The sequence below is a fragment of the Leiobunum rupestre genome, chromosome 9 (genome assembly GCF_980474605.1).
Source record: "Leiobunum rupestre chromosome 9, qqLeiRupe1.1.hap1, whole genome shotgun sequence".
In the NCBI taxonomy this organism is placed as follows: Eukaryota; Metazoa; Arthropoda; class Arachnida; order Opiliones; family Sclerosomatidae; genus Leiobunum; species Leiobunum rupestre.
The window spans coordinates 21,211,474-21,230,747 of record NC_143392.1 but is presented as its reverse complement, the minus strand read 5'-3'; the positions used below and the strand labels follow the sequence as shown (position 1 = coordinate 21,230,747).

The 19,274-nt window shown below is 39.3% G+C and overlaps 4 protein-coding genes across 7 annotated transcripts; 2 read left to right on the top strand and 2 right to left on the bottom strand.

Moving 5' to 3' along the window:
* Window positions 1-4,905: 4,905 nt before the first annotated feature.
* On the bottom strand, window positions 4,906-7,677 carry Wdr37 (WD repeat domain 37). 2 transcript variants are annotated; one of them, XM_090158375.1, is made up of 11 exons: window positions 7,602-7,658; window positions 7,323-7,541; window positions 7,185-7,255; window positions 6,790-7,119; window positions 6,546-6,724; window positions 6,403-6,469; window positions 5,871-6,053; window positions 5,672-5,810; window positions 5,469-5,603; window positions 5,275-5,386; window positions 4,906-5,210 (listed from the first exon to the last, which is right to left on the bottom strand). In XM_090158375.1, the coding sequence occupies exons 2-11, from the start codon at window positions 7,463-7,465 to the stop codon at window positions 5,052-5,054; spliced, it is 1,518 nt and encodes a 505-aa protein (XP_090014501.1). In that variant the 5' UTR covers window positions 7,466-7,541; window positions 7,602-7,658; the 3' UTR covers window positions 4,906-5,051. The 2 variants fall into 2 exon arrangements, with proteins under 2 accessions (XP_090014501.1, XP_090014500.1); XM_090158374.1 differs by having other exon boundaries at window positions 7,323-7,677.
* A 370-nt stretch (window positions 7,678-8,047) lies between these two features.
* Window positions 8,048-9,117, top strand: LOC149926822 (methylmalonyl-CoA epimerase, mitochondrial-like). Of its 2 annotated transcripts, XM_090158373.1 has the most exons (3): window positions 8,048-8,135; window positions 8,214-8,658; window positions 8,721-9,117. In XM_090158373.1, the coding sequence occupies exons 2-3, from the start codon at window positions 8,482-8,484 to the stop codon at window positions 9,033-9,035; spliced, it is 492 nt and encodes a 163-aa protein (XP_090014499.1). In that variant the 5' UTR covers window positions 8,048-8,135; window positions 8,214-8,481; the 3' UTR covers window positions 9,036-9,117. The 2 variants fall into 2 exon arrangements, with proteins under 2 accessions (XP_090014499.1, XP_090014498.1); XM_090158372.1 differs by lacking the exon at window positions 8,048-8,135 and having other exon boundaries at window positions 8,142-8,658.
* Window positions 9,118-9,210: 93 nt separating this feature from the next.
* Window positions 9,211-11,804, top strand: LOC149926821 (uncharacterized). Of its 2 annotated transcripts, none has more exons than XM_090158128.1 (8): window positions 9,211-9,310; window positions 9,579-9,683; window positions 9,744-9,809; window positions 9,874-10,097; window positions 10,168-10,396; window positions 10,454-10,736; window positions 10,811-11,149; window positions 11,220-11,803. In XM_090158128.1, the coding sequence occupies exons 2-8, from the start codon at window positions 9,604-9,606 to the stop codon at window positions 11,343-11,345; spliced, it is 1,347 nt and encodes a 448-aa protein (XP_090014254.1). In that variant the 5' UTR covers window positions 9,211-9,310; window positions 9,579-9,603; the 3' UTR covers window positions 11,346-11,803. The 2 variants fall into 2 exon arrangements, with proteins under 2 accessions (XP_090014254.1, XP_090014255.1); XM_090158129.1 differs by lacking the exon at window positions 9,211-9,310 and adding an exon at window positions 9,437-9,453 and having other exon boundaries at window positions 11,220-11,804.
* A 1,067-nt stretch (window positions 11,805-12,871) lies between these two features.
* On the bottom strand, window positions 12,872-15,656 carry LOC149926820 (heat shock 70 kDa protein cognate 4). The gene is made up of 5 exons (XM_090159551.1): window positions 15,501-15,656; window positions 15,001-15,212; window positions 14,576-14,934; window positions 14,228-14,511; window positions 12,872-14,158 (listed from the first exon to the last, which is right to left on the bottom strand). Exons 2-5 carry the CDS (start codon window positions 15,203-15,205, stop codon window positions 13,048-13,050), a joined length of 1,959 nt encoding a protein of 652 aa, XP_090015677.1. The 5' UTR covers window positions 15,206-15,212; window positions 15,501-15,656; the 3' UTR covers window positions 12,872-13,047.
* Window positions 15,657-19,274: the final 3,618 nt, after the last annotated feature.

The window sequence follows — 19,274 nt, the reverse complement described above, 5'->3', positions numbered from 1 at the left end:
AGTTCTTTAACAGACTCTTGGACCTCTTTTATCTCTATACTCCAAGCTGGAATTTGCTCCTTTATCCCGGCTACCAGTCCCAATCGTAGGCCCATTCTCCCGCGCCGTACTGCCTTAAGCCGTAGAACTAAAACCCAAGCGTGGCATCGCTTATCTCTATGGAAAAAACGCTTAGTTACCCTTCGCGTTATCTCTCGTCACCTTGATATTTATCGAAAAGCCCGCAATGGTCATTCAAATCATTTGCGCACACTAAGACGGAAGTCTGAGGCTACTCTGTCCAAACTCATCACCAGTAACCCCAAGTCATTTTACTCCCACATAAATAAATTCCGCGTGACACGTTATAAACTTTTTGAGGTCCAAAAACCTGACGGTTCCTTTACAGTTACTCCCAAGGAGGCTGCTAATGTTTTTAATAACTACTTCGCCAAACCCAACCGTTCGTGCCTAACCCCCCTCCCATTTCCCTGCCCGTCACCTTCGATAAATTTAGTTGCGAGCCGTCGGATATCCTTTATCCTCTGCTACTTCGCAACTGTGCTGAGTCTCTCGCTTTCCCCCTTTACCTACTTATCTCTCTTACCTTCTCGTGTGGTACCCTGCCCCCTTCCTGGAAGGAGGCCAATGTGACGCCTATTCACAAAAAAGGTTCACGTTCTCTTCCCTCTAACTTTCGCCCTATTAGGGTTCTGAACCATGTCCCTAAACTCTCTGAATCTCTAGCCCACGACCAGTTAAGTACTTTTTTGCACTCCTCCAACTTCTTTTCCACTGCCCAACATGGCTTTCTCCCCTAAACGCTCTTGCCTTACCAACCTCTTGTCCGCCACTAATCATTGGTCGAGCTGGCTCAGCCAAGGCTTTAGCGTTGATGTTATTTTTCTGAACTTCGCCAAAGCCTTTGATTCCCTCCCCCACCCTGATATTCTCTCCGCCCTTCGCGATGCTGGTGTTTGTGGCGACCCGCTTGCTTGGCTCAGTTCCTACCTCTCCCACCGCAAACAGCGCGTTGTTGTTCATGGCGAGGCATCTGACTGGTCCGAAGTTCTATCCGGGGTTTCTTCAATGTTTTAATTAACTCTCTCCCTGATGCTATTCATGAGGCCTTTACTGCACTCTTTGCTGACACCAAACTTTACCTTTGTATTAAAACTACTGCTGATTGCCTTAGGCTACTGTCAGATATAGTCGCCGTATTTTCCTAAGCTTCTTCTAAGGGTCTCTCTTTCAACTCTGACAAATGTTCTGTCCTACACCTTGGGGTCATTCCACGACAAATCAACCACATTTTTTTAAATTTTCCACCCTTTAGCTTTATATCTTTTTTTATTTAAATGTTCGATTTATTACTCATTTCTTCGATGCTCCAAGAGAAGCCCACTATGTGGCTTATGGAGCTCTTTGTATAAATAAATAAATAAGCCTTGGTTTATAGCGGGGGACTTCACACCAGGCGCGCAATTTGAAAAAAAAAAACAATAAAAAGCCCGAAGAATCTGTACAAAGGGTAGACTTACACCAAAAACAAAGGAAAACGAAATAAATAAACCGATCAGAATGTCAATGCACCGCACGTCGCAGGTGGCGATAATGATGTCCATATGACCTCCATGTACTGCTTTAAGAACCCCCACGAGAGTGTTCGGAAGATTGCGCTTCTGGAGCGGTTAAACCAGCGCTGGGCGACGCCCAGTGTGATAGGGGCAGGTGAATAAGACGTGGTACGCATCGTCGATAGCTCCGCAGTGAGTGCCAGCGGCCCTCACTCTGAGGTTGAACCGGTGTAGGGTCGCGTTTGTGGGAAGGCAACCACAACCTAGTCGCCAGAGAACAGTAACGTCCTTGCGCGAGAGTTTCAAATGAAGTATAGTACTAGAGCCGGGAAAAGGTTTTGCCTCACGAAGAGGCCGCACTACCCTACTGGTCTGCCCATCCGTACTCCACTCAGCTGAGAGAGCCAGACGACACGCACTCTTTATTTCTACAAGAGTAGACGGGAGGAGGAAGTCCACTCTAGAAGGGCGCTGGAGCCCATGCAGTGACCGAGGCGAGACGATCGGCCGTCTCGTTTCCTGGAACTCCCACGTGTGCTGGACACCAGATTAGAGAAACCGGATACGGGTACTTATCGCAAAGCCCCTGGATACAGATACCCACCGGATCCATCGACCGACTTAGCAGTTGGGTGAGTGCGCTTTTAGAGTCGGAACAGACAACTACCGGCGAACGGAGATGTGTGGACGCGTAGGAGAGAGCCATCTGGATGGCAAATAGCTCGACCCGATTAATAGGATGACCGGAGTCCAGTAAATTAACCGCACTAACGTTAAGGGAGGGAATTGCGAAGGCAGAACCCGTGACCCCTGAATCGGGGGAAGCCGAACCATCCGGGTAGAAAACCATCGCGTCCTTCGCGTGAGGTTCGAGAGTTGCGAAAAACAGTTGCCGTAACTGTTCAGAGTTATTGTCATCCTTAGGACTGGTGAGCCAGCGCGAGAAGATGGTCGCCGACGGGGGTCCATGGTGGGGTCGCCGCAGTGATGAGTTGTCGACTAGTAACGTGGAAAAGCCAATCAAGATTGCAGGCCTGAGCCAGGCACCAAGCTCTAGGTAGAAAAGGCAGCCTGTTCTTTGGGAAGCGATGCTCCAAAATCTCCAAGGTTTCAAGGTCCCGGCGCAGGAGAGTGCGGTAGAAGTCCGGACTGTCCGCCGCCCCACATGGAGCAAAGGTGATTAGATCCATAGTCCCTCATGTTGCTTAAGGGCGGAAAGGCAGCTACGGGCTCCATTAAACTGATAGGACAAGACGGTGGCGTCCCGAGGATGACTCGAAGGGCCACATTTTGAACATTATGTAGTTTCTTGAGGGCACAAGCGGGCGCCGACGCGTAAAGGGGACTAGAGTAATCCAGTCTGGAGCGTACCAGGTGTGTTTACAGAAGCCGCAAAACCTTACGACCTGCACCCCACTGGGTACCCGAAACCGCTCGCAGGAGGTTTAGTCTTTTCATCGAAGAAGAGGTAAGGTCCTCGATATGGGGAATCCAAGAGAGACGGTCATCGAAAAGACCACCTAGGTACCTGTAGGTGGACACCTTAGTGAGTGGCTGATGGCCCAGTGTGAGAGTGAGGGCCGCCGGAAAGTCGGTGTTGCGAGAGAAGGTCATAAAATTGCACTTGAGAGGTTGAAAGTCGGTGATCCTGTCAAGAGCGACTTGCATAGTCCTGAAAAGATTCCCACTGTCAAAGCTGCGTACTCCCCGTGATCAGCCGCCTTGGGGCAGAGCGGAGGAATCCCATCCAGCATGACACTGAATAGGATAGGGATAATGGCGCTGCCCTGAGGAAGTCTTCTCCGGACCGGAAAAGTGGCCGAAAATTCATCGTTGACGCGAACTTGAGAAGTGCGACCCGCCAAGATGTTTTCAAGGCCAAAACTTTGGAGTTTGTAGAGGAGCGCGCGATGGTGGACACTCCCAAATGCGTCTTTGAGATCCAGGAACACCGCTAGGCAATGCTTATTGGAGGCCAGAGCGCAGCTGGCCGCAGAAGCGAGACGAATCGCATTGTCAGTGGCACGACGACCTTTTCGGAAACCCGATTGTTCCGGAGGGAGCACCTTGTTGAGCTCTAGATACCAGACTAACCGACCAATTACCAGTTTCTCGTAGATTTTCCCCAGATTTGGGAGAAGAGCAATGTCCCAAGGCACCACCTTAGGCCTAAGTCATCGAGCGACTTTTAAAGCCTTTAATTCAGGTGGCCGTAGCAGATTTCCCCGGAGGGTGTAAGATAGCGTGTTTCCACCTCGAAGGCATCACCCCTTCAGCCCAGAGGCGGTTGTAGAGCACCAAGAGATAGGCCGGAGTAGAGTTTTTTTATGATCAGATTAGATACATTGTCCACCCAAGTGTTGTGTAGACCGGAGAGAACGCTATAGAGTTCTTCTTCGAAGAAAGGAGCATTGTAACTGGTTGGTTGGCTAGCCAGGAAAGAAGCCGAGACATACACCTGGTCAGGACGAAGCGCCAGAAGAGGATGAATGTCAGAGCAGGCAGTCAAAGCCAGAAACTCCGCGACTTCCTTCTGGTCTGTAAGGAAGGCAGCGCCAGTTTTAAGGGTGAGAAGTTTACGAGGTAAGGACCCCATTTTGCGCCAGCGAACCTGAGACCCCACTTCGGTCAGAGGAGTGTGAGGGTGAAGCCTGGCACAGTACTGTCTCCAACTGTCCTTTTTTTATCCTTGATGAGGCGTTTATAAAGAGCTCGTTCTTTCTTGTAGGAAATCTAATCAAAAGAGAACCCGCAGCGCTGAGCCTTTCTACGAGCGGCTTGGACAGTCTTGGCTTTGGCCGTACAAGAGGAGTCCCACCAAGGAGGGGGGTGAGGGGTCGAGGGGTTTGACTCCTGTGGCGGGTGGCAGCTTGAGCATATGTCCCCTGCCGGACTATCGCTCTTGCCTCACGGAAAGTAACATCCTCTGTGCGACGGACCTCTAGAACCCTTTTTCTCTCCTTAGCGTGGGACAGGCCACTGACTTCGAGCTGTGCAACCCTTTGTAGTTGACACAGTATTCGATGGACGTGCACCTAGCATCCAGATCAGGATATGCCTTTTTACCACTAACATAGTTTATAGATTTAAATGTATACCGGAGGGCTATAAATCGCTAGTCGACTTTGCCCTCCACTCCACTATAATAACTCATTGATTAATAAAAATTAAACATTAAACATTAATTGTCCAAAGGTCCTCAAGGTGGCGTTATCTAAAAGCGGGAAATACGAAATAAGGATAATAAAGTTTGTATGCCTTAGTCAACATATGAAGAGTCATTGGTTTAAATAACTGCAAATAATTACACATACACACATTTTAAACTTTTATCGAATAAATTAAAAATTGGTTTACAGTAAATGAAAAAAAACGTGTATTTCACAGCCTAGAATTATAGAAGACATAGATGTACATTTATTTAACTTTTGGTCATTATGGTATGACTAAAATACTTTTAAGCGGTAGAGGAAATAAGTAAATTCTTTACTGTACTTAATTAATTTTAGTTACGCCTAATTTGGATTCGTCTCTATTGGGAAAAGAAATAGCCCAACCCAAAACTAATCTGTCAAAACCGGCTGTAAATAGATTAGATCGTAGGAGAGGTTGATCATCAATCCAAGCAACCGAACAAACCATTCTCCTATGCCCCTATTTAAGGCAAAAACACTGTGTTATTCAGATTGAAAAAACAAACTCATTAAAATTAAAATACCTGTCGACTACTTCTAGGCAATCGCCCAAGTCTAACTCCATTCAAATCATACAGTCTAATTTGCCTGTTGTCATGTGGAATTGCAATTATGTGTTGGCTAGAAACGGAAAGCCTACACGAAAAAAACAATGCATTGAACAAATGAAAAACCACTTAAAATAATGCTTAATGTAAGAAATTAAGAGGATATTAACCGGTTGACTGGAGAATCTAAACGAATAGTAGTGAGTGGAGACCTCATGTTTTTAAGATCCCAAACTTTAACAGTGCGATCGTCACTTCCAGAAACTACTTTATCTCCACCTGTAAAAGTAGCTGAAGTTACCGACCTTAAAAATTTAAACGTATGTCAATATAGTAAACAAAGAAAAAAAATCTAAATTCGAAACAAACTTACTCAGTGTGGCCTTGGAAAACGCTAACACTATGTATGGCTTCCCGGAAATCCCATAATCTAAATGTAGTATCTTTTGACGAGGTAACCAACAATTTTTGTGAAGGATGAGCGGCAGCGTGAGTCAATTCTTGATCATGACCTGATACAAACTTCATTAAAATTTTACAACATCATTAATATAATAGTGATAATTAAATACCAATAAGTTGGCTGACTAGTTCCCCATTATGAACATCGTAAACATTGGCAGTCCTGTCCCAGGAAGCTGTTATAGCTTGATCACCCCCCGCTAGCCAATCAGCGGCAATTATGACACTGGTGTGACCATGAAGCTCAATTATCGGAGTTCTTAATACAGATGGTGTTATATTTACATCATTGTCTAAATTAATGGAACGAAAATAATTAAAATATATTGTAAATTAAAAAAAAGGGTGACGTAAACTACAGCGGCCTTATTGCTTATTATTTATTTTTTGGCTTGAGTCTGGTAGAACTTGTCATGCAGATAGCGTGGGTATTTATTTTTTTGGCCACAAATGAAGATTAAATTTTTTAATTTAATTTAAAAGTTTTGTAAATTTTTACTCAAAACTTCCAAAAATTGTCAAAACGTTTAAATTAAATTCAAAAAATTAAATATTCATTTGCCGCCAACTCCATAGTATCCACCGAAAAATATAAGGAAAAAAATACAGCTGTATTAATTTTGCCCAAAAAAAAGGACTTGCCATAGCCATCTGCGAAGTAATCTTCCTTTTCAGATAAATCAATATCTTCCTCGGAAGAATGGCATTTCTGTTTGAAGCAATGATAAAAATATATAACTCAAGGGGCAACAGAAACGTAGAATAAAGATTTTGTAGTTTAATACAGATTGATCTCCAGAATGTGAGGTTGAAGCTCTCCAAACGTGAGCGGTTTGATCTCCGGAAGAAGTCAAAACAAGATCTTGGTTAGGATGAAATCTAACAGAATTGACTGAGCCACTATGACCAACATAGCGCAACATGCAAGTACTATTTAGAACATCCCAAATTCTGGCTGTATGATCTTGAAGAAGAAAAAAACTCTTAAGTAATTATTTATCTCATTAAGTAAATTAAAGAAATAAATACCAGCTGAAGCAGTTGCGATAATAGGGAGGTTAATACGTGGAGAACTAACTTCCCAAACTCCATCTTTGTGACCTCTGAACTCAGAAACCAAATGGCATGCAGCACCGGGTGTTTTGAAGCTAGAAACTATCTTGCTGGTGGATGCTTTTAATTTATAAGTACTTTTAAGTTTTTGGGACAATTGACTAGCCGTGAGAGATTCCCTTTTTCCTTTGGTTCCTGTTTTGCCAGATGGTACGTCTAAGCTATCTTGTCCATCCATTAAATTCATTTCATTTCCACTTATCTCTCGTCCTATTTGTTCACTCAATGCCTCAATCTTTTCCTTAACTAGAAAAACTCTGATAATGAAATAAAGAATGATACACTATGTTTAAATAACCAAGGTCACTTACGTGATGCATTTTCTGAGTATATAAGTTCGAATTCTTTTTCAATTTGACTAAATAGTTCGTACAAACGACCCCTTGAAATTGAAATGTCAGAGTTTAGAGATATACTCATAATGGGGGTGGCTCAGGGTAATGATATACCTAAATTGTATTGGTAGAATCGAATCGCCCTCATCGACTTTCAAATAGGGTAGCTGTAGGTCCGTGTCTGTACTGCCAAGACCATGGAGCAAATTCTTCATATATTTAGTTTTGGATGACTTGCCACTTCCATCCAATGGCATTTTGAGGCTAAGTTTGTGTTTTAAATCAATAATGAATTCTTACTATCAAGCACCCTTTTTGGATTAATTTTATATCCTTAAAATTTTGGGATTAGTTATTAAGCATTTTTTATCTATTCAAATTTGCATAGTATACTTATTTAAATATAATATTTTACTGCAACTAAAAAGAACTAGTAAACAAATAATGAACTACCAAAGTACGGGTTTTCACAATTTTATCCCTATATTTGACAGTTAGGCCTAACCATAATTTAACGATAACAGATGGCGTTATTCAGAGGTCATAAGTTCATAGTCGTGTACTTTTAATGAAGTTATTTACTTTTGGTTCTAGATGTTATCAAGGTCGTTGGATAAACATGGACAAATAAAAGGATCTCAAGGGACAGCGATACCATATCTTTGTTTATACTAAAATTGTCGTCTCCTCAACGTAGCACTGCACTAGAGGATGGGGAAGGGGATAAATTGTAATTAGGGGTAATATCGGGCAGTTTTTAACGGTAGGTGTTCGTAGAACTAAAAAATCCTAAAAACAAACTGTGTCTTAAATTGTACCAAAAGTGACGTTTTCTGCGTTTGTAATTTTTTTTAAAAGGTGGCGCTAGTATTGAAGCCTTTTGGACGGCAGATCTCAGAGCCGTCTTATTAAATATTTTGTCTATGGGTTAGGGGCCTTCACAGTTTATTAATTTCTTTATCAAATTACAAAGTTGAAAAAACTTCGGAATTTTACCATTTGCAGATAAATTATGAAAACTAGACATTGGAAAAGGAGTCTACCCGACATTTTACATAAAGGAAGCGTGTACGCTTTAATGGGCTTGACTGTATTTGCAGCTGGACTCTGTATTTCAAATGCTATTGGTATTTTAAACAGAAGAGAATTACAGAAAAAACTAAAAGAACAAAAACTTGCCAATGAGAGTTCCCTAGTTAATGAAGATAAACTTATGTAAAAATTGATCCATAAATATAGAATTTGTTTTTTTTAGTTTAAAATATTTTTTAAAATGTCATTAAGTGTATTTGGAAAAAAATTGTTTTGCACATTAGGCCAAAATATTACCAAAACTCATGGTAAACGTTTTGGTAGTTCTTGGAAAATTATTAGATTAAATCATTTAGCTATAGCCACAAATGACCTAGAGAAAAGTAGCAAGTTTTATCGGGACATCCTTAAAGCTAAAGTACTTTTTCATTTTTTAAAGCTTAAAACAAATTATTTAAAAATATTCTAATAAATTAACAGGTTAGTGAAATTCAAAGCTTACCAGAGCACGGAGTTGATACTGTCTTTGTTGATGTTGGAAATACCAAGATAGAGCTTCTTCGACCATTAGGAGAAAACAGTCCTATTCGTGGTTTTTTGGAAAAGAATCAAAGTGGTGGAATGCATCATATTTGCATTGAAGTAGATGACATAGAAGCTGCTGTTGAGGACCTAAAGAGAAATAAAATAAGACTTTTAAGCGATAAAACGAAAATTGGTGCTCATGGTAAACCAGTAATTTTCTTACACCCAAAAGATTGTGCAGGAGTTTTAGTTGAACTGGAACAAGTTTAAAATAATTTGAAATTAATTATAACGTGAAAACTTTGTGAAATTTCGAAATTGTTTATTAAAATTTGAAGTTATTCTAAATCGATGTTTTGTACTTCATAAAACGTCCACCTTAATATTTTGGCGCCACTTTAGTAACCTACTTTTGACAAGCGTCAAATAGGCTTAAGAGATGTTCCTCATATTAACAAAATAGTCGGACCTTAGTTTTTTCATATATTACAGATTAATTTAAAATTATATTTAAATGCTCTAGCCTCCCTCCATATACGTATATGGTAATGGTTTTAAATTTTAAAATAATATTTAACGTAATAATTGTTAGGTAATGTTAGTGGCCATTATAATAATGGAAATTAAATTCGACCTTGGCATTGCAAGAATGGCATGAATCAAAATTATGTGGGCTGTAAAAACCAAGGTTGAGTTTTGTAATAATCTCACTAGAAGGATAAAAATCTGCGAACCAAAAATTAAGGCGTTAAATTTTAAGTCCATAATGGGTGGGGCCTCACTTGAAATACTGACATACCATACTCATTGCAGGAAGAAAAGCTAAACACTGATAAAAATGTCCGTACTAACTGAAAATATAGTTTTATCACGTACAAGGGCGCAGGATTTGAATAGTGTACGAAAATTGAATTGTTGGTAAGTTAAGAACGTATTTAATAAAAACCAAGAAATCTTAATAAATTTAAATTGAAAAAGGGGAAGCGAATTAACCGATGTAAGTTTAGTAAGGAGAATGCCGTTTGTGGAGGTATTATCACTAAGGTATGTCTTTCGCCAGTTCTGACAGAATTATTCAAAAATTTAAATTTATTCTTCCTATTACAAGTGTAAACAGCATATCGACACTGTTAGATTTCTCTTTCTGCAAAAACTTACAAGAACTGTACATTCGCAAAAATTGTATAACTGATTTGAATGAAGTCATATATTTAAAAGACCTCCCTCGACTAAAAAGTTTATGGTTAGCTGACAATCCATGCGCCGAATGCGATCACTACCGCATGACGGTCTTACGCGCTCTCCCCAATCTTCAAAAACTTGATAATATAAGTGAGTTTTCCAGAACTCTTAAAAAATTTTGAAGAGGAAAATTAACGAAAATATGTATCTGATTATCCAGATGTTCAACCTCAAGAAGTGGAAGTAGCCAAAACAAAAGGAAAAACATTAGTAGAACCCTCCGAGAAAAATGATGAAAACTCCGATGAACAAATCATCCCTGTCCAAACCCAAACCGCCCACGTTAAGAAAGAAAAGATTGAGGAACTTGTTAAACCAGTGACTGACAAGAATCAGAATCAAGATACTGAAGATACTAGAAGAAATAGTCAGTCACCTCCCAATCAAATGTACGCCACTTCGTTTCTCAAAGAAAAAATAAAATTCACTAAATATTATCGTTTTAGTTTTGAAAATGCTGTTCCAAAACAAACAAAAGCTCCATCTCCACCGAAACCAGAACCAATAAACCGAGATCTTGAGGAACGAGAAACAAGCGTGCAAAACCAGCAATATATACACAATCAACAGTTAAAACAGCAACAAGAGGCTACGGTTCACAGGCAAATGACAACCAGCCTAACTGAGCAACGAGAACGGGTATCCACCAACTCTGTAACCAATAGTTCATCAGCAACTTCAAGTAGCCAACATATTAATCACGCATTTTACGCTAGGGTCCAAACTTTGGTACGTTAAAGTAATTAAGGTATATGTATTTTTCGCATTATACTGATTGCGAAGATGTTTTCCCTATAAACTAGGTCGATCATTCTGGCCGTAAACCACGGAAACCTTCTGATCTCAGGTGTGAAGGGAGGTCAAACAAATCTGCTACTTCTTCCCCTCCACCTCCATTGCCCAGCAACGGTATAGATGAATCGCCCGACAATTTTCATCTAGCTGATATAGAAGGTCAATATTACGGAAGTGGAGGTCCGGGTGCCAGGGATTTATCAGAGTTAGAAACTAGAAGCTGTTCCCTAGATAGTGAAGCTTCGTATTATTTGGAACAACGAGCGGCTGTTGGTTCAGGAGGTACTGCCTCTCGTATGGATAAAAATTCTCCCACCAGGATTCTGCCCAAAGGGGGAAGGAACAGGGTATTCTATTTTTGTTCCGTTATTTTTGCCATTAACTTTTTAAAATAACTGTAAACTTCTTTCGTAACAGAATTCAAACATCCTATCAGCAGTTTTATGCTTAATCAAAGAACTAGATTTTGCTAGCCTCGAAGTTGTGGAAACTGCTATTCACTGTCAAATGGAGGACATGGAGCATCCCTTATACAGACCATAATCCAATAATTACATTAAATATTACCAAAATTAACGAATTTTCTTTAACCTGGGACTTAATAATACTCTTTATTGGCGCAGAGTACCACAACATAGACTGAATGTTTGCTATAGGTAATTTTTTTTTTATAGATAAAAGATCTGTTGTTGACATTATATCTGGTGACTACTACACTTGTATTATTTTTTAAATAAAATTGTTTTTACATTATTAAAGAATTAGACGCTAGAGGTAAAAATGCAGCTAAGCTAGTATTTTCTACTAATATAGATGAAGCATTTATTCATTCTTTAATGCTTGGTAACTTGGTTAACTGTTTTTCACAAGATTTATTTATTGTAACTACTTAACATTATACGAGAATCTCATATTTAATATTTATTTTATTGTATATTAATTTTTAAACAACGATTAAAGTTCATTTATATTTTTTTAAACTTAACTTTCTCTAAACTTAAAATTGATTTGATGTTAACTCCGAACATTCCATCATGTTAAATTTATGAAAATATTAAATTTGTTTTAGTTTAGACGAATGTAGTTCTTATCACGCTTATTGGTGCAATTTTTACGGTTGATTTTGTCAAAAAAGCTCAATATTAAGTTTAATTTCACTACTTTACTAGTCTTCCAACATGATTGTGATTTACGAAACAAATGGGCTTCATATAATTTTTTTTGTTAAAGGAACTTTTAGTTTGGAGGTTAGTACTATTGTATTACTTCGTTTAAATTTCTGTAATAGTAACTGTACTAATTAAAAGTATTATTTGAGATTAAGGTTGTTTTTTAAAGTCTTGCTTCCATCAGGAAAGTTTTTCGTTAAACCCAAGTTTAAATGTTTCTAAATCAAGGCAATTAGCTATTTAGCTTTGCCCCAAGGCCAACTTCGACCTACACTTCTGCTGATTTTAAAACGTTGGAAGCATTGCCAAATAACAGATGGCTGCAGTTCTGCAAAAGTCATCTGTCCTTAGTTGTCCAGATATCAAGAGCAGGCTCGGCTCTCAGCGATTTTTTTTTTAAATATTATAGGAAATTTCCTAGAAAATATAGGAATTTATAGGAACATTTTTAGCCAAAAAATAGGAATTTATAGGAACACTTTAGCTAAACATAGGAATTTATAAGAACCATTTTGAAAAAATAGGAAATTATAGGAGTATATTGAAATTATAGGAATTTATAGGATTTCTGGGAGCCCAACCTTTGATGTTTTCTGAAACACCGGACCTAAGCCAGAGCTAAGGTCTATTTAGAAGGCAAAATTTGCCAAACGTTAAGGCTGTTTTCTAATAGATTATTTTTAAAATTATGGGAATTTCTGGATATAGCTATAGAAAAACTTAGCAAATTTCGAAAAAATAGGAATTTATAGGAACAATTTTGAGAAAATAAGAAATTATAAGAGCATATTGAAAATATAGGAATTTCGAGAGCCCTGCAAGAGCTAGTTCCGGATAACTTGGGACAGTACTGGTTTTCACCTACTTAATGGTTAACTTTTATAGCAAAAAACGAACAAATTTTCAGTAGAGAAGTTGTGAGTTTATTCAATACTCAAAAAAAAATGTTTACATGTTAACTGATGTTGAACCTTAACTTCTTTTAAATTAAACAATTTTGAACAATGGGAAATCACGAACAAAGCTCTTAACAACTTTTGAATATAAAGAATTGGAATTTTTTAAAGTCCAATTGTTTAATCAACTTCCTCAATGGTTGGTCCAGCACCACCAGCAGCAGCTCCTCCTCCTCCGGGTCGTGGCATATCAGCTCCGGGCATTCCACCAGCACCAGGTGGCATACCACCGGCAGATTGGTAGAGCTTGGTGATGATAGGATTGCAGACTTGTTCCACCTCTTTTTGTTTGTGCTCGTATTCTTCTTTCTCAGCCAGCTGGTTGGTGTCAAGCCATTTGATAGTTTCTCCAACTTTGTCCAAGATCTTCTTCCTGTCATCTTCAGTGATCTTGTCCTTTACCTTTTCATCTTCAACAGTTGACTTCATGTTAAAGCAGTAGCTTTCCAAAGAGTTCTTGGCGGAGATTCTGGATTTTTGTTTTTCATCTTCATCCTTGTAGTTCTCAGCTTCCTTGACCATCCTTTCAATTTCTTCCTTGCTCAATCGGCCCTTATCATTGGTAATGGTGATCTTGTTTTCTTTTCCAGTGCTCTTATCAACAGCAGACACATTCAGGATACCATTGGCATCAATATCAAAGGTGACCTCAATTTGAGGAACACCACGAGGTGCGGGAGGGATACCAGTCAGTTCAAATTTACCCAAAAGATTGTTGTCCTTGGTCATGGCACGTTCACCTTCAAAGACTTGAATGAGTACTCCTGGTTGGTTGTCAGAGTAAGTGGTGAAGGTTTGAGTTTGACGTGTGGGAATGGTGGTGTTTCTCTTGATCAAGGCAGTCATGACACCTCCAGCAGTTTCGATACCCAAAGACAATGGAGTGACATCCAAAAGTAGTAGATCTTGAACTTGCTCGGATTTGTCACCATTGAGGATGGCAGCTTGGACAGCAGCACCATAGGCTACGGCTTCATCAGGGTTGATGCTCTTGTTCAACTCCTTGCCATTGAAAAAGTCTTGCAAGAGTTTTTGGATCTTTGGAATACGGGTAGAACCTCCGACTAGAACAATGTCATGGATGACAGATTTGTCGAGTTTTCCATCACGCAAAGCTTTCTCAACTGGTTCTAAGGTGCTCCTGAATAAATCAGCGTTAAGTTCTTCAAAACGGGCCCTCGTGATTGTGGAATAGAAGTCAATTCCTTCAAACAAGGAATCAATTTCAATGCTGTAATGAAATAAAACCATTAGATCAAATTGTTACATGGCCTGTATTTTTGTCTGTCTAAGTGATTACCTAGCTTGTGTGCTTGAAGACAAGGTCCTCTTTGCCCTCTCACAAGCGGTTCTCAAACGCCTGATGGCCCTCTTGTTGGTAGTAATGTCCTTCTTGTGCTTGCGCTTGAATTCTTGGACAAAGTGATTGACCATGCGACTGTCAAAGTCTTCTCCACCCAAGTGGGTATCCCCGGCCGTTGCCTTGACTTCAAAAATACCGTCTTCAATGGTCAGTACAGAAACATCAAAGGTTCCACCACCCAAATCAAAGATAAGGACATTGCGTTCTCCCACACCTTGGACCTTTTGTATAGATAAAAATTAGTTTCATAGCAAAAAATTATTAATAGTGAAAGAAGAATCATACCTTTTTGTCCAGACCATAAGCAATAGCTGCAGCAGTGGGTTCGTTAATTATCCTGAGTACATTTAAGCCAGCAATAGTACCAGCATCTTTGGTTGCTTGTCTTTGAGAATCGTTGAAATAAGCAGGAACTGTAACTACAGCATTGGTCACTGTCTTTCCAAGGTAGGCTTCTGCAATTTCCTTCATTTTAGTTAGAACCATGGATGAAATTTCTTCTGGGAAGAAAGTCTTGGTTTCCCCTTTGTAGTCAACAGATATTTTAGGTTTGCCACCATCACTGACAACTTCAAAGGGCCAGTGTTTCATATCACCCTGGACTGAAGCATCTTCAAACCTTCTTCCAATCAGCCTTTTAGCATCTATTAAAAAGAGCATAAAATGTTACAATCATTTTTCACAGCTTAAATGAGCTTATCATAGCTTACCAAATACTGTGTTATTGGGGTTCATCGCAACTTGGTTCTTTGCAGCATCACCAATCAGCCTTTCTGTATCAGTAAAAGCTACGTAGCTAGGAGTAGTACGGTTTCCTTGGTCATTGGCGATGATTTCGACCTTTCCATGCTGAAATACTCCAACGCAGGAGTATGTGGTTCCCAAATCAATACCAACTGCTGGGGTTTTTGCCATTTTGAACCTAAAAATAATTGGATATATAAGTTAGAACTAAATCTAAAATTACCTACGGTATTTAAACGCTAATTCATCAACGTAGTTTAATATTAACGGCTTCGATTGCGAAATTCTGTAAATCTACATTAGTCATCCAAGGCCGACTAAGAAAAAATTACCGGCGTTTCCCACAATGGCGACGAAACCGACTACACCCATGAGAACAAAAGATACAAACGTGAAAGTTACGAATATCCCAATCTTAACCTTTTTAAATTTAACCACGCTGTTCTAAAATTACTATAATACTTACTGCTTAGGTTTGTTTCAAATTTACAAATATAAATTAATAAAATACACTTTATAATTACAAAAGACTACGAGCGTGATAAACCGACGTCGTTCCTGTACTAACCACCGTGGATCAATGAACGAGCTTATATTCCTAGGAGGAGCGCCTCGTTGCAGAGAAAACCTTCCGAGTACCGGATATGACCAGCTTCAGAATGTTCTGGAAACATTTTCGACCAATCAGAACTCGTCCTCCATTTCTGGAATTTTCCTTTGCATGAGCTCAGCACGAAAGGAAGAGTCTATTTTTTGCCCTCTTCAGGGGGTGTTTCGTGTAGTTCCTCATTTGGCGGGAAATTTTACCTCCTTTTCTGGGAAATTGCGAATTTGAGGGTCACTTCCCTTTCTTTTTTACGTCGCTTTTTTAGACCTATTATAGAAGCCTATAATAGCGGCTAGCGCTAGACCATTTACCCTACACGTTTTTTATAGCGGACTTGACGTGTTTTTTTTTCCACGCTAGTATCACTCGGCAGCTTATATTATATTTCGAGATAAGCATCCATCTCTATACCACCAGAGAGAATTTTCTCTGATACCACTCCGCTAAAGTTACCCGCTTGAAACATGTACCTTCGCAGGCTGCTTACGTTTCGGAAGAAAAAAATAGTGCAAGGAGAATAACCCTTCCCAGTGTAATTTTTACTTTTTACATCGTTAGGCACGGTAATATACGCAACTAATGTTCACTGTGATGCCGTGTACCCACATACTCGATTTGGCGGGAAAATTACGTCTATAGGAATTTGCTTAGAGGCTATAAATGTGCTACTTTCATTTTAATTATATATTATATATATATATATATTCAATTTATTCAAAAAACCTTTTAATTTTAATCAATCACAAACTTTTTCATGATGAAAGTGGATATAAGTATTTAATTGCTTGAAATATGTACCCTTAGAATATTTCATTACAAAGAAGTTATCTTTATCAATAAAAGAACAGGAATTGCACCTTGATTTCACAACGACAGATACAGCCGTAGCATGAATATACCTAGCTAGATATATTCATGGCCGTAGATAACTTAGTTCCGCTATTAAAACTAGTAAAGCGAGATTATAGCCTACGCAGCAGGCGAGACAAACGGACTGAACATCACCCAAATCGATGTAATTTTGCGTGTCTATTTTACCGTGAATACCCGCACCCGCATTGATGATTTTTCCTCGGTTTAATTTTTCGAGTAAACCGGTAGAAAGCATTCGATAGAGTCTGAAATCAAAATAACCAAAAAAATTTATAAATTAAAAGTAGTTCGAAATTCATTAGGTCGTTTCAGAAACTTGTGGAAATGACGTAATCACGAACGTCCCATACTTTTAGTTCCAAGGAAGGGGTCCAGGGGAGGAAAGAAGACGTTAGCGATAACGTCATTTTCATAAATTGCGGAAACTATAGGACTTGGCAGTATGACGTCACGCCGTACCTTTGGCTGGTAGCTGGTATGCTTTGTTTCTCAATTCCATAAATTAATACGTCATGCAACCAAGACCCTATTGTACTAGAGTAATTAATCTATAATTCAAAGATCTCAGCTTTGCCAGGTCATGAAAATTAAATTATTGTACCCATTAAAAAATTTATCATAAATTGGAAAATTGTTCCTAAATTTGAATTTTGTGAGAATATGGGCGTTAAATTAAATCATTTTACTAAAATTTAAAAAAATATATTAATGGTTAAAATTTTAATTCGAAAATTATCGTACGCACAAGCTGAAAAATTATCGCACGGTCAAAAATTGCTTTAATGTACGATAATTATCGCAGTCTGGTAACACTGAAATATCGGCTGAAAAAGCCACAAAGTCAGACCGGCTTAGGAAAAACGATGGCAATGTTGCCAAATTCGGATTCTTTTTGAAATATACTGAAAATAGACTGAGACATTCGTTTGCCCGCCAAATACGAAAACATAAAATAAGTATTTTGTTGCGTAATATCATCTAGGACAATATAAGTAGTTTTCTGCGCAACATTTTTCGCGCAGTTGCTATAACCAAACCGTGCTGTCACATTTTCAAGAATGTGCTTACAATTGTAATTGCGTGGTAACTAATTAACTACTGTTAATTTCGAAAAAAAACCCAAACTAAAACTTATTTGATTTAGGCTTTAAAAATAATTTATAATAATAATAATAATAATAATAATAATCAGCTAGGCTAATACCCAAGGCACCACCTTCGGCCCAACAACAAAGTCTGTTAGCGCTCCTATTTTACCCATAGAAATAGAAATGAGACTATAAGTACGGCGCTATCCGGTAATCTCAAGGAAAACGGACCAGCTAGAAGGCTGCTCCATGAGAGTGGAATCGCTACTAATCCACGTATGAGTGCGCCATCTATTAAAAAACTTGAAACTTTAATTTTTTTTAAATAGATGGCGTGTTTCCACAGATAATACTGGCGATTCCATTCTCATGGCAGCCTTCTAACTCGTACATCTCACCACAATCTAATCGTGCTTCTAGTCTCATTTCTATTTCTATGTTTTTCCCCTTGACTCCGCCATTTTGTTTGTTTGTACAGAAAGAGGTAAGGCTGCTGAATATAAAAAGTGGGCGAATGTGGTCGAGGCGGAGGCCAAGGCTGCTGGAGAGAGACACTGGTTGTGCCAAACTAAGGAAAATCGAAGTTTATCTACTTATGCTAAGAACAAGTCTAAGCTAGTTAAAGTGACATGCTACAATGGCAGTTTGGGTAGCTGGCTTCTGTTTCAAGCCCATACGGGCTCAATCCTTGTGGGGACAAGGCGCCAGGAGCTGGACGGGTCGTCGGCTGCCTGCTTATTATGCGGTTGCCCGGAAGAGACGCTAGAACATGTCATCTTCAATTGCCCTAACACTGTGGTAGAAGGTATAGCCACTGATTGTCGAAAGAAAAATATGTATCGACCCATAGATGAGGCTCTAGGCTTAGTAGAAGGTGTGAATTGGAGCCCACAAATCATTACGTCCATCCTGTATGTATGCAAAGCAGATGAAACAGTCCATAATGCCGCCACGGCCTCGGGCTCTGGCCCCTCCTCCTTCTCCTACCTAAATCTAATACGATGATTTTTTTGTTTTGTTAGATTCATGATTCTCCATTTTAATTGTAATTTTTCATTTTTCATTTCTATTGTATTTACTTTCCTCTATATTCCACTGTGATATTAACTTAAGTAACTTCTTTCATTCGGTGTATTATATTTTTTGTAATAATTCTTTGTAAATGCTGCGCTCCTTTAAGGAGCCGCCCTGATCCTAAAGGGTGTACTATGTATGGCACAAATAAACCTTTAAACCTTTAAACATCGACTCCCCTGCTACAGTTCAGCAAGAGAATAATTTACAGCGCTGCCCAATTTTTGTACAAATAACGAGAAAGGTGTTAACATGTGAGACTCAATTCATTTACCAGTCCTGGTAATAGAATGTCCAAGCCTAGACCTTAAAGAGGCTTTCGGGAGTGTCCATCACCAAGCACTCCTGTATAAACGCCAAAACTACACCCTAGCGAACCGCACGTCTCAAGTCAGCGTTAATGGAAGGCTTACGGTGCCTTTTCCTGTTACGAGGGTTGTTCTCCAGCGAAGTTCAGTCAGCCCCATTATTTTTAGCGCCATGCTAAGCAGAATCCACCAGTTATGTCCTAGGGCGGTGGTTCATGGGGAACATGCGGCGATATAGCTGCTTGGACTTGTGGTCGGGGTCTTCCAACTATCTACGCGAAAATAGAAGC